The sequence below is a fragment of the Prionailurus bengalensis genome, chromosome D2 (genome assembly GCF_016509475.1).
Source record: "Prionailurus bengalensis isolate Pbe53 chromosome D2, Fcat_Pben_1.1_paternal_pri, whole genome shotgun sequence".
NCBI lineage: Eukaryota > Metazoa > Chordata > Mammalia > Carnivora > Felidae > Prionailurus > Prionailurus bengalensis.
Window position 1 is genome coordinate 3,544,480 of NC_057351.1, and position 14,486 is coordinate 3,558,965.

Sequence of the window (14,486 nt, forward strand, 5' to 3'; positions counted from 1 at the left end):
AAATCAATCAATCAATCCTTCAAAAAATTAAATCCACTATTTAGAGGAGTTCCTGGGTGGTTCAGTTGGTTTAGAATCTGATTCTTGATCTTGGCTCAGGGTCATGATCCAGGGGTCATGGGATTGAGCCCCACATCGACCCCACAAGTTCCACATTGAGTCCAGAGCCTGCTTCAGATTCTTTCTCTCTCTGTCTCTGGTGCCCCCCAACCTCTATAATAAATACCTAAATAATCAATCAATCCACTGTTTATTTTTATTTTTTTTTTGAAATTTATTGTCAAATTGGTTTCCATACAACATCCAGTGCTCATCCCAAAAGGTGCCCTCCTCAGTACCCATCACCCTCAGTTTGTTCTCAGTTTTCAAGAGTCTCTTATGCTTTAGCTCTCTCCCACTCTAACCTCTTTTTTTTTTCCTTCCCCTCCCCCATGGGTTTCTGTTAAGTTTCTCAGGATCCACCTAAGAGTGAAACCATATGGTATCTATCTTTCTCTGTATGGTTTATTCACTTAGCATCACACTCTCCAGTTCCATCCACGTTGCTACAAAGGGCCATATTTCATTCTTTCTCATTGCCGTGTAGTACTCCATTGTGTATATAAACCACAATTTCTTTATCCATTCATCAGTTGATGGACATTTAGGCTCTTTCCATAATTTGGCTATTGTTTCAATCCACTGTTTACAATTGAAAACAAGTTTTCAGATACAAAGAGTGTTGTCATAGATTCCATTCTTCTCTCATTGCATTACATCTGTGGGAACTTTTTAGTTCAAGTGCAACATATACTAGGGCACATTATTTTTATTTTATTAATAATTAATGCAAACTTTTATGAGGCAAAATGACACAACAATGCCAAGGTTTGAATCATGGCTGCTGGATGGCAGGTGTTGGTTGAACTTGATGAAGTTACTGAAGCTCCCTAAGGCCTGCTTTCCTAGAGATATAAATATTGTATAAGTATTTATATGTGAGACAAAGAGCTTTGTGAAGAACATAGTACAGAGCACATGCTTAAAAAAATAGCTGTGATATTATTCTTTAACAGGCTTGTCCCAGGTGTTGGCCATGCAAAGATTTTTAAGACGTAGGCATCGTTCTCAAGGAGTTTATACACAGTGAGGGGCAGCTGGGTGGCTCATTCAGTAGAGCATCCAACTTCAGCTCTGGTCATGATCTCCCAGTCTGGGAGTTCGAGCCCTGCTTAGGGCTCTGTGCTGTCCTAACAGCTCAGAGCCTGGAGCCTGCTTCAGATTCTGTGTCTCCCTCTCTCTCTGCCTTCCCACCCCTCTCTCTATCAAAACATAAACATTTTTAAAAAATGAGTTTATACGCAGCAAGAATAGAAGCAACACTGATTATGTACGTGTTATTGGTGCCCTGCCAGCACACAAGTACAGACTTATGCCAAAAAACTAAAAGTAAAAAAAATGAAGTGTAAGTAATTGTCTCCAGCAACACACACACACACACACACACCACAACAGTGCACTAATTTTCTCAGTAAAAAATGAAACAAACACAAAACCTTGGTCTTTTGCTGGGAATACAAGAGGCAGAACTCATGTGAGCTGTTACAGTCCTACAGTTTCAGATAAGCTCCCATTTGGACATCCTGGAACAGCCACCCCAGTGATGAGGAACTCACTCCTTTGGAACAAAACAATGACCATAGCAATCAGGTTAAAATTGCAAACTGGCACGTGACATCTACGAACGGAATGTGGCCCCATGGGCACTTTCAACAGAGCACACAGGGGCAAGCCACAAAGGACGTAAGAGAAGACTGAAGACTTCCCTGGAAATGGCAGACATGTGAATAAGTGGGAAGCAGTGATGGGCTCAGGAACTGGGAGGAAATAAGAAGTTCTCACTGGACAGGAGGAGGACACATTCCAGGAATTGGGGGAAGGTCAGTGTTGTTGAAGAAGAGACAGTGAGCCACAGGGCTGTGACATGACACGGAAATCTGCGACATTTCATTCCCGGAGCACTGGGAAACTGCTGAACCTTGGTGAGCACCTCGGACTAAAGGTGATGAGGGTAGATGGGAGCTTTAAAAAGAAACTTGACCGCTGTGGATGTCAGCCAGAAGGGGTCTGAGTGCACCAGTGTGGACTTGGTCAAAAGAAAGCCACGGGATCACACGCAAAGGACAATGGCAGCTCGGGCCACATCTGGACAGTGGCGAGGGACAGACATAGGTGAGACCTACATGAAAATCTCCCAGATAGGGGCGCCTGGGTGGCACAGTCGGTTAAGCGTCCGACTTCAGCCAGGTCACGATCTCGTGGTCCGTGAGTTCGAGCCCCGCGTCAGGCTCTGGGCTGATGGCTCAGAGCCTGGAGCCTGTTTCCGATTCTGTGTCTCCCTCTCTCTCTGCCCCTCCCCTGTTCATGCTCTGTCTCTCTCTGTCCCAAAAAATAAATAAACGTTGAAAAAAAAATTAAAAAAAGAAAAAAAGAAAATCTCCCAGATAAAGCAGCGGTGAGGTACAGCCCTAAAGAATGAAGCAGGACTGTGCCAGGAAGAGAGCAGTGTGCAGTCAGGTCCAGAAGGAGGGAAGCTGGAGACTTTCCTAAAATCAAGATGTGACATAGAGAATCAGGATGGATCTTGGGGAGGGACTGGGTGGAGGAGAGCAGATGTGAAGGCTCTTAGGAGCCCCACTACCGACCTTGTTCGTTATCACGGAGATTCCAAGGACACTGACTGATGTGAAGCAAGAGATACCAGCAGAGGTGTTTCATGGAAGATCACTCTGCTTCCCCACTCCATCAGGAAAGTAGATATTTGCACAACTGAAATGTTGATTTACAAACATCGCATTTTTATCACCGATTTATAATGGCAAAGTCGCGCATCTCCAAGGTGCTCTGGAGCTCAGTGGCTGTGCCCTTTGCCTCATCTTCTCATCCTGTGTTGTTTCTGGTCAGCTTTTCACACGGGGTTCTAGGCCAGTAAACAGCATATTTTTTTTAATTATTTTTTTACATTTATTTATTTTTGAGAGACAGAGTGAGACAGAGCACGAACAGGGGAGGGACACAGAATTGAAAGCAGGTTCCAGCCTCTGATCTGTCAGCACAGAGCCCGACGCGGGGCTCGAACCCACAAACTGTGAGATCATAACCTGAGCCAAAGTTGGACACTCAACTGACTGAACCGCCCAGGCACCCCTAAACAGCATATTTAAGAGGAAATCACACACATACACACACACCAAGAGACTGACAGGGAGAGATAGTCCAGGCGATTGCAAACAAGGGAAAGCAGGAGTTACTACACTAATGGCAAAATACGTGGAATCCAAAGTGGAAAGAAGTAAACCTGAGTACATATGTGCTTCATCTCACTGGGTAGAATGTAGATTTAAGAGAGAGAGCTACGTTTCCCCCTTAACTGTATCCCTATGGTGTCTAATGCAGTGAAGATCATATGATTTATTGCCCAAAGTAGGACACTAATGAGAGTAAAGGGGGACACCCTACAATAATTTAAACCAGGGCAATGGGCACGACTGGGGGCTGTCACAGGTAAATGAATCATAGGGTCATTGCTACCTATAAATACAGTACTGTGCTCAAGCTAGGTGTCCTATAAATGCTTGATGACTCCTGGATTGGTATTTGTAACCAGAATTTTGTTTTTCCTATGTGCCTCCATCACCTGTTACTGCATAACCCTCACAATTTGGAGTGATTGCCACCCAAGTCCAGATCCTACCCTGTGGGAGTCAGGACCTCTATTTCCCTTCATGATGATGTTTCAAACTCAGGTCCTTGAGGGAAACAGTCCTGGCTTTTGAAAAGATTTACATCTCAGAGAGGCAGAGAAATCATTTACAACTGCGAGTTTTCCAAAGCAGAAGCCAGTAATATAAAATACGTGTTTTTTTCTTTATCCATTCATCCACCAGTGGACACACAGGTCGTCTCCACGTCTTGTCTGTGATAAGCAAACTGCTATGATAAACCATATTGTTGCGGTAAATATGGGAGTGCAAATAACTCTCCAAAATAGTGATTTCTTTTCTTTTGTGTGTGTACCCCAGATGTGGCATTGCTGAAATTCTGTTTTTCTTTTCTCCCTCTCTCTCTCTTTTTTTTTTTTTTGAAAACAAGAAGAAATGCACTCCTTTATTTTGAAACATCAAGTGGCATAGTTCAAGCTCTGAGAACTATGCAGGAAGGTGAGGGCAGGTGTAGTGAGTTACCGTAGCAAATCCTCATAAGTGTCCTATAGCAGAAGCATTGATGTGACTGTCTCTTTATGATTGAAAGGAGGCCATCTGTGTATTTTTCAGGAGATCTAAATGTGAAAAAAGTGGGAGTCATACTTGAATCTAGGGCCAAATCAAGCAATTTTTGATCTTCAGTCCAAAATCCTTACTTTTTAAAAAAAATTTTTTTTTCAACGTTTATTTATTTTGGGGACAGAGAGAGACAGAGCATGAATGGGGGAGGGGCAGAGAGAGACGGAGACGCAGAATCGGAAACAGGCTCCAGGCTCCGAGCCATCAGCCCAGAGCCTGACGTGGGGCTCGAACCCACAGACCGCGAGATCGTGACCTGGCTGAAGTCGGACGCTTAACCGACTGCGCCACCCAGGTGCCCCTAAAATCCTTAGTTTTAAAAATATTCAGACATACGCTTTCATTGTCATTTAAATTGTAATAAGTTAACATATAGGGTAATACTGTTTTCAGGAGTCGAATTCAGTGATTCATCACTCTCATGTATCTGCTGTTCATTTTTTGAGGAACCTCCACGCTGTTTTCCAGAGCGGCTGCAGCAGTTTGCATTCCCACCAACAGTACACAAGGGGTCCCCTTTCTCCACATCCTCACCAGCACCTGCTCTTTCTTGTGTTGTTGATTTTAGCCATTCTGACAGGTGTGAAGTGGTATCTCGTCATGGTTATGATGTGCATTTCCCTGACGAGTGATGTTGAGCATCTTTTCATATACCTGTTGGTCATTAGTATATCTTCTTTGGAGAAAAGTCTATTCATTTGCCCATTTTTAGATTAGATTATTCTTTTTTGATGTTGCGATGTAGAAGTTATTTATGTATTTTGGATATTAACTCCTTATGGATATATCATTTGCAAGTATTCGCACCCATTTAATAAGTTGTCTTAGGTGCTTCATGAGTGACTTCTTTTGCTGGAAAGTATTTAAGTTTTATCTTCTATTGTTCCTGTCTGTAAGACAAGCTTGTATATCATTATAATGTTTATGCTAAACTGACAGATGTATAGCCCATAAAATAGTGTATTAATAAAGCTATAATTTATGGAGTACTTACGATGTGCTAGGTTTAAGGAAAGCTTTTTGTACATGTGTCGCTTGGTACACGCCACAATTTTCTAAGTAAGTAATGTCCCCACTTTACAGGTAAAGAAATAAGAACGGGAAAGGTAAGAATTTTTGCAGGGTCCCATAGGTTGTAACTATGAGGGCCAGAATTTTATAAATGATATTCCTTGGTCTGACCCCATAGACCTACTAAATCAGAATCTTTAAACATCCAGGAGATCTGAAAATTTTACTATTTTTTTTAAATGTGTATTTATTTTTGAGAGAGACAGAGTGTGAGCAGAGGAAGGGCAGAGAAAGAAGGAGACAGAGTCCGAAGCAGGCTCCAGGCTCTGAGCTGTCAGCCCTGAGCCCGATGTGGGGCTTGAACCCACCAATTGTGAGATCATGACCTGAGCTGAAGTCGGACACTTAACAGACTGAGCCACCCAGGCGCCTTGAAGATCTGAAAATTTAATAAGTTCTTCAGCTAATTCTTATAAAGTTTGGGAACCAGTGACTAAGAGAGATTAGAAAAGGTCTGTTAATGAGAACAATAAATGAAACCAAGGAAGACACCCACCTGAGACTGCAGGTTTGGATTTCAGATAGTTTTCTGGACTTGAGGAATTGTTACTACTCAGGGCTTAGGTTTGCTTGTCTTCAACATGGAGACACTTCATGGATCTGAAAAGAACCCAAACTCTTAAAAAGCAAGTACGCTTTGGAAAAGATGTGAAAAAAAAAAACAAAGAAAACCAAAAAAACAAGTAACAAAAAGCAGTTTCTAACCACTTGGTCCTTTACTAATCTTCTTTTCTATAACCCACCGTAAAAGTACTGGGAAAGCTGCCATTTCTCTCCTGATTCGTGTTCTTTTAAAACCACTTGTCTCGGGGCGCCTGGGTGGCGCAGTCGGTTAAGCGTCCGACTTCAGCCAGGTCACGATCTCGCGGTCCGTGAGTTCGAGCCCCGCGTCGGGCTCTGGGCTGATGGCTCGGAGCCTGGAGCCTGGAGCCTGTTTCCGATTCTGTGTCTCCCTCTCTCTCTGCCCCTCCCCCGTTCATGCTGTCTCTCTGTCTCAAAAATAAATAAACGGGGGCGCCTGGGTGGCGCAGTCGGTTAAGCGTCCGACTTCAGCCAGGTCACGATCTCGCGGCCCGGGAGTTCGAGCCCCGCGTCAGGCTCTGGGCTGATGGCTCAGAGCCTGGAGCCTGTTTCCGATTCTGTGTCTCCCTCTCTCTCTGCTCCTCCCCCGCTCATGCTCTGTCTCTCTCTCTGTCCCAAAAATAAATAAACGTTGAAAAAAAAAATTTAAAAAAAATAAATAAATAAATAAATAAATAAATAAATAAATAAACGTTAAAAAAATAAATAAAATAGGGGCGCCTGGGTGGCGCAGTCGGTTAAGCGTCCGACTTCAGCCAGGTCACGATCTCACGGTCCGGGAGTTCGAGCCCCGCGTCGGGCTCTGGGCTGATGGCTCGGAGCCTGGAGCCTGTTTCTGATTCTGTGTCTTCCTCTCTCTCTGCCCCTCCCCTGCTCATGCTCTGTCTCTCTCTGTCCCAAAAATAAATAAACGTTGAAAAAAAAAAGTTAAAAAAAATAAAATTTTTTTAGGGGCGCCTGGGTGGCGCAGTCGGTTAAGCGTCCGACTTCAGCCAGGTCATGATCTTGCGGTCCGTGAGTTCGAGCCCTGCGTCGGGCTCTGGGCTGATGGCTCGGAGCCTGGAGCCTGTTTCCGATTCTGTGTCTCTTCTCTCTCTGCCCCTCCCCCGTTCATGCTCTGTCTCTCTCTGTCCCAAAAAAGTAAATAAACATTGAAAAAAAAAATTTTAAACCACTTGTCTTGGTTAAATATTTAAAATCAGATCACCCTGACGCAGTTACTCCAAGGTTACAAATAATAGGAGTTCCAGTGGATTTTTTTTCCTTCCTATTTTCATTAAATTCCCTTATAGTAGACATAAAAACAGTTCCTTAATTGACACTGATTTGCAAATATATTGAATTCAGACATGTCAAAATAAATTAGATTTGTCTCTCAGTAGAAAGAAAGCAATAGAGCAAGATTGAATCCCAGTGAAATTTTATAGCGTCTATTTACACACACTTTTATATCCTAAACTGCGCTGCATTTAAAATAATTAGGAGCTTTATGTAACACATATAACATTTACTTTTACTGTTACTTCTTGAACCCGACAATAAAAGTACATTTTAAATTATAGAATGATTGTTTCATCTATATTTATACTGTTAAAACTGGGTCTGCCATTGAAAACTGCAAAATCTGTAATTATGTAGCCATTATTCAGATGATTCAGATTTGTTACAATGTATTTAATTGAGAGAGATTTATTGTCATCTATATTTTCAAATAACCAATTTGAAACATTAAACAGATATCTATGTATTAATTTATGCATCCATAAGAAAATTATAAGTATTTTGCATATAAATTATGTATCAGTTAACTTCTCTGGATTCCACTTCATCTGCAAAGATTTATTTCTAAACGATAAGTTTGGAGTTATTTTGATCAATTTTCTTCTTACTCAAAAGCAGCTGTTCGTTGTACATTCTTACAGTCTAATGTGACTGAGCAATAAAAATATAAAGCCCCCAAACGACACAGGGGAAGCTCATGTACATATTGTGAAGGAAAGAAGCTGGTACAAAAAAGATTATGTATTGTATGAGTCTGGCTATATGACAGTCTGGGAAAGGCAAAAGTATACAGACAGTCGGGGCGCCTGGGTGGCTCCGTCGGTTAACCGTCGGTTGGCTCAGGTCATGATCTCACAGTTTGTGGCTTCAAGCCCCGCATCGGGCTCTGTGCTGACAACTCAGTGCCTGGACCCTGCTTTGGATTCTGTGTCTCCCTCTCCTCTGCCCTCCCTTGCTTTCACTCTGTCTCTCTCAAAAATAAAGATTAAAAAAAAATTTTTAGTACAAAACATTATGTAAGCAGTAAAAATAGAATGGCACTGGGGCACCTGGATGGCTCAGTAGGTTGAGCATCTGACTTCGGCTCAGGTCATGATCTCATGGTTCATGAGTTCAAGCCCTGAGTTGGGAGCCTACTTCGGATTCTGTGTGTGTGTCTCTCTCTGTCTCTTCCCCTCCCCATCTCGTGCTCTGTCTCTCTCTCAAAAATAAACATTAAAGTACACAGACAGTATAAAGATCAGTGGTTTCCAGAGGTTCAGGCAGAAGGAGGGATGAATAACTGAAGAAAAGGAGAAATTGATGTCACCAAAACTATTGTGTATGCTATTGTAGTGATGGCTATGTGACATTATAAATCAGTCTAAACCCATAGAAGTATACAAGGCAAGAACAACCTCATGTCAACAAAAGACTTTAGTTGATAATTATGTATCCGTACAGGCTCATCAGTTTTAACAAATGAGCCACACTAATGCAGGGTGTTAATAATATGGACAACTAGGGGTGGGAGTGCATATAGAATCTCTATACTTTCTGTTTAATTTTGCAGGAAATCTAAAACCACTCTGGGGGCGCCTGGTGGCTCAGTCCGTTAAGCATGCAGTTCTTGATCAGGTCATGATCTCATGGTTTGTGGATCTGAGTCCCGTGTTGGGCTCTGTGCTGACAGTGTGGAGCCTGCTTGGGATTCTCTGTCTCTCTCACTCTCCCTCTCTGTCTCTGTCACAAAATAAATAAATAAACTTAGAAAAAAAAATTGAATTATAAAAAAAGAAAACTGCTGTAAAAAAAAACAAAAAAAAATGTGGTGTCAAAAAGTATACAGCCGTTTTATATGTAAAATTTAGGGGAGGCAAGGAGAATGCGAATAGTGAGATTAATGACCGAATCACATGTAAATTTGATATCTCTCACACCTGAGCTTCTTAAATTGAAATATGATTTAGGCTTTGTTTAAGAGCTAGTTTAGGTGATGTTGGAGTTGTATTCAGAATCTGGAGGTTTTATTTAAAATGCCCAAGAAAGCCCCAAGTGTTGGCCTCAGGGGATAAATCGCAGCCAGGCTCCATGGGGGGTGTGGCGGGACCCATGGGCATCCAACCCCGCTGGGATCCACCGCTGTGGAAGAGTCTCTGGAGGTCCTTCCTGGAGGTGTTTTAAAGGGATGGAACCATCAGTGTCTCCAGTGTTCACGGCCCATATCTGTTAAAGATAGAACCACTGTCATTACAGTGCTCTTATCTGTATCTCCTGGGGGGACAGAGACCCAGCTTGACTGAAGATGTCTAGGAAGGGTCCCCAGGACCTGAGCTACCCAGGCACCCCTGAATTTTTTTTTAACGTTTATTTATTTTTGACAGAGAGAAGGACAGAGCATGGCGGGGGAGGGGCAGAGAGAGAGGGAGACACAGAATGCGACGCAGCCTCCAGGCTCTGAGCTGTCAGCACAGAGCCCAACACGGGGCTTGAAATCACAGACCGCAAGATCATGACCTGAGCTGAAGTCGGATGCTCGACCGACTGAGCCACCCAGGCACCCCGAAATGTTGTTTTTAAAGTTTGAAATGAAGGTGGCATTTTTCTAACGTTAAAGCTGAAGGTACATTAGCTGCAGACTTTATATTTCTGTACTTTATAAGAATCAGACAAGAAATTAATTGTAGGAAGTATAAAACTTAGCTCTCAGCTCATGAGTAGTAACAAGATAGACAAGCAAACAATTTAAGCAATGTTACATCCACGAGAGGAAATTCAGTTTATGAAGGTCACCCCAGAATATGGCCGACGTGTGTTTTCTTATGTCAACATTTTCTTATGTCAACATTAAGATCTTCATACATTGACAACTCATTGCTCCTAACATTCAAGCCACGTGTGTCCATTATTCTTGCACGTGGCCTTATCTTTAGAAACGTGATGAGTGAAAACAGCACATATATCGTCTTGAGGTTTTTGAAGGTCAAAATTAGGTTGCCTGTGTTCTGTTTTCATAGTCGCACCCAGGCTTGAATCGAGGTGGTGGCCAGGCGTACTGTCTCCTGTGAGGCTTGACTAGAGAACGGACTGCTTCTGACTCATGTGGTTGGTGGTAGAACTCAGCTGAGAGGGATGTTGGGCCGAGGGCCTCAGTTCCTTGCTGAGTGGTGGCAACATCACTCTGAGTTCCCTGTCCCCTTCATCCAATCCAGCGAGGGAGGGAGTCAAGCCTACCATCTACAGTCTTATGTAATGGAATCACTGGGGTCACAAGTCATTTTCTTTGCCTTGTTCTGTTGATTCACATCCAGCCACAGCCTGGCTGTCGGGTGAGACAAAGGAAGGAATACCAGGGGGAGCGATCGTTGAGGTCCATTTTGGAGACGATCGTGTTTCCATGACTCTCTGATTTTAGTCCTTTCCAGGTGTTTGACTTCACAGCCACCATGCTCAATCACTAAGCAATGGGACAAACAGCAAATCATTTTAAAGTCTCCTTTATCATCTGAAATATCCTACGAAAGTGTCGTACAAAAGCCCCATCAAAACCAGCCTTTGTGTCGCTTTGGTAAATGTCTCCTTTTTGTGGTAGACTATTACCGTCTCCATTCAAATTACCAGAGGCATCTTTATCTCACTAAACTGACACTGTGCCCACATGTACATAAATTGCTCATAGAATGTAATTGTTATCTCAGATATCTTATTTTACAAGTATCTGCCTCGGCAAATGTCTCCTTTTCTAACCTAAACATCTTCTTTTTTAATTAGTGGGAACATTTTTGGTTGGAGATGATAGAAATCCTAGATAAAAGACAATGTGTTTCAGTGGCTGAAATGATGAACTCACCTCGTGTTAAGTATAGCAGCATTTAGAATACTAGTCCAAGGGATCTATTTCCAGCCTGTGGTTATTTCATTTGTGTTGGTATCATGATCAACAAGAACCTTCTCACAGGGTAACATCAAAAAACATGAAAATTCTTGCAAACATTTTTTTCTAGCACATAAAATAAAATTTCTGGGCAAGACTGCCATTGGTTTTACAGGAGACATGAACACTGAGCAAAGGAGAAAAAGTACCCTCAGTGGCCAGAGGTGGATAATGAGTCTATCCATACACCCTGGGGCCTGGGGAGACCTTACCCTAACCACTTATACGGGGTATGGAGGAGGTGTCGTTGTCCAAAGTGACATTTGGATACTGTAACAAAGGAAGGCGAGAACAAAATACATGTGTACATACATACTTTATCATTTTCATTAAAAGTTATATAGGTTAGTGTTTATTCTTTAGCCAAAAAAAAAAAAAAAAAAAGTAGGTCCTGAACGTATAGTGAATATATATGGACCCCCATTAAGGGTTAAAGCGTCTGTAAAGGAGATCACTTTATTTACATTTAGGTCGCTTAACAGAGCATACGGACTAAAGGGGCAAAGAGCTCAGCAATCTGGACATGTTTATAAAGGGTGGGATAGAATTAATTTTCCGGAATGTTATTATAGTTCAGGATTTGTTATCAAAGGGCTCAGTGACCGCACCGGGTAACCACACAGTGTAATCCAGATGAGAAGAATTGAGAGCATGGAGAGAAAAATAAGCAGTGATATTAGAAGAGTAAGTATCCTAAGAAAAAGTCATGTGGAACAAATGACAGCAGGGTTCGTCTTGTCAGCTGGAGGAAAGACGAGGAAGGTTACAGAAGTTGCGTGTACGAGGTAGATTGGCTAGACCACAGAAAGATTCAGAGATGCTGTCCAAACCTCTCAGCTGCCAATTTTTTTTTTAAATCTGTTGGATCTGGGTAGTATAAATACCTGTGTTTTATAAAAGCGAGATTATTTTCATTAACTTACGATTAAAGCTAGGATAGCCTAGTTAGAGTGACCGATATCGTAAAATAAAATGGAGAATTTGAGAATGAGATGTGCTGTTGGGAATATAGATTGGAAATTAAGTGAATAATCCCAATACTGAGGGCATCACATGGCTGCAGTTGAGGGAAATAAGTGAGTTCAAGAGAAAGGTGAGTTTTGTGACACCATCTGTTCACATACTCTTAGAACCGTTAGAGCTTCCTGGTCGAGCAAGAATAGGGACTAGAAAGAGTCATCTGGAAGCTATTTGCTTAAGTTTGCTAACGTCAACAACACAAGCGCAACATTACACTTTAGCAAGTTGAGGGAGCAGATCGAAACCACTGGCTTTCAGTTCAGAAGGTACCGTAGGGAAACAAGTAGAATTTTGTAGGATGTTTGGCAGATAGTAAAATAGTATCTGAAATTAAATTATATCCCAAATTAAAAATAACGCAGGTGACATGGCATTCGTAACCGAGATCATTTTGAACCCAGTTTCTTAGGGCTGGCGTCTCAATGTGGGACTACCGTGAAAACTTCAGAAAATGTATTATTCAAATAAACCCACAGACACACTTAAACTAACACATTGTATTATTGAATTCCAAACTCTGTCTTGACAAATGGAATGTAAAAAATGAATCATCTTCTAAAACCTGCAGACCCCCTCCGGTGAGCGAACTTGCTGCCAGAGGCACAACAGTTGGTGTCATTTCTGCAGCGGCCGTCAATCAGAGTATCGTGTACTCCATTGTCTCAGGAAATGAAGAGGGTGAGTGGATCCTCAGTCTCTGTTTTCGCCATAAACTAACAAACTGGGCTCTGAGATTCATTTCGGATTGAATTACTACTTACCCCATTTTTCTAATAAAATTCTCTCCAACTTAAAAGTAATTGGTACATTTGGGGCGCCTGGGGGGGCTCAGTCGGTTAAGCATCTGACTTCAGCTCAGGTCATGATCTCGCAGTTCGTGCGTTCAAGCCCCGCTTTGGGCTCAGAGCCTGGAGCCTGCTTTGGATTCTGTGCCTCTCTCTCTCTCTCTCTCTCTCTCTCTCTTTCTGCCCCTCCCCCCTCCCCCCCCCCCCCCCCCCGCTTGTGCTTCCTGTTGTCTCCCTGTTGTCCTGTTTTTCTCTTTTGATAAACTGGACACCCAGGCATGTCGTAAGCGGTCAGGAAAGAGTCAATATACATGTAGTAAGTACATAAAGATTCAATATTGAACATTTATATGAATGAGTATAAATAAATGCCGTTAAGCAATTTTCAAGGAAATTCTAAGTGTTTCAATGACCAACCATTAACTAGAAATTCCTCTCCCTGCAGCCAATGCTCACATCTTACTTTTCTTGCTGCCTTTCTTCTTTGTTCCCACTGTGCTGTTATGCCCCCTCCCTAAATATCACCAACATCTAATGCCCCCTAGGATGTGGAGGACCATCCAAATCTACTGTGACTGATTGAGTGTGCAGTGCTTCCCAAATGTAATTGACTGATGAGACATTGATTTCCAGGAGAATCTCAAAGTAACTGGAAAATCAGGGTATTCACATAAGGATGCACTGATGATAATCTGAAGTTTGTGAAAGCCTCCTGTCACTTTCACGTATTACGTATTACATTTATTTATTTTTGAAAGACAGACTGTGAGTGGGGGAGGCTCAGAAAGAGAGGGAGACACAGAATCAGAAGCAAGTTCCAGGCTCTGAGCTGTCAGCACAGCACCCGATGCAGGGCTCGAACCCATGTACAGTGAGATCATGACCTGAGCCCAAGGCAGAGGCTTAACCGACAGATCCACCCAGGCACCCCTCACGCATTACTCTTGTTACAAGAAGTGATTGAGGGGCGCCTGGGTGGCTCAGTTGGTTAAGCATCCGGCACTTGATTTCAGTTCAGGTCATGATGTCACAGTTCATGAGATCGAGCCCTGCACTAGGCTCCGTGCTGACAGCATGGGTCCTGCCTGAGAGTTTCTCTCTCTCTCTCTCTCTCTCTCTGCCCCTCCCCCACTCCCTTTCTCAAAAATACACTTTAAAAAAAAAAGAAGTGCTTTTAAAATCACAGGGCTTTTAAAGCGACTTTTTAATTTTCCTCTTGTAGTGTGAGGGAAATGATCAAGAAGCTGTGTTTTAACTGCAGGTCTGTTTGGAATCCACAACATCACGGGTGTTATCTATGTCAATGCCCCTCTGGATTACGAGACAAGAACGAGCTATGTGCTTCGCGTCCAGGCTGATTCCCTGGAAGTGGTCCTCGCCAATCTCCGAGTTCCTTCGAAAAGTGAGTCATGTTACTTCAGCACTTTTAAGAATTTTGGGGTGCTTCTGCTCGTTTCCTAATGAAATACACATGTCTGAAAGTTATCAGGGGAGAGCTTGGGAGACCATCAG

At 42.6% G+C, this 14,486-nt stretch overlaps 1 protein-coding gene across 7 annotated transcripts in view; it reads left to right on the plus strand.

The window, feature by feature from the left end:
* Positions 1-14,486, plus strand: part of PCDH15 (protocadherin related 15) — a 1,256,363-nt gene that overhangs the window by 1,100,156 nt on the left and 141,721 nt on the right. For all 7 annotated transcript variants that reach the window (XR_006299724.1, XM_043596132.1, XM_043596136.1 and 4 more), the window contains 2 exons: positions 12,758-12,867; positions 14,236-14,376. Coding sequence is in view for 6 of the 7 variants with exons in the window: in XM_043596132.1 (XP_043452067.1) it covers positions 12,758-12,867; positions 14,236-14,376 (251 nt within the window). In the remaining variant the exon portion in view is untranslated. The remainder of the gene's footprint in view (positions 1-12,757; positions 12,868-14,235; positions 14,377-14,486) is intronic.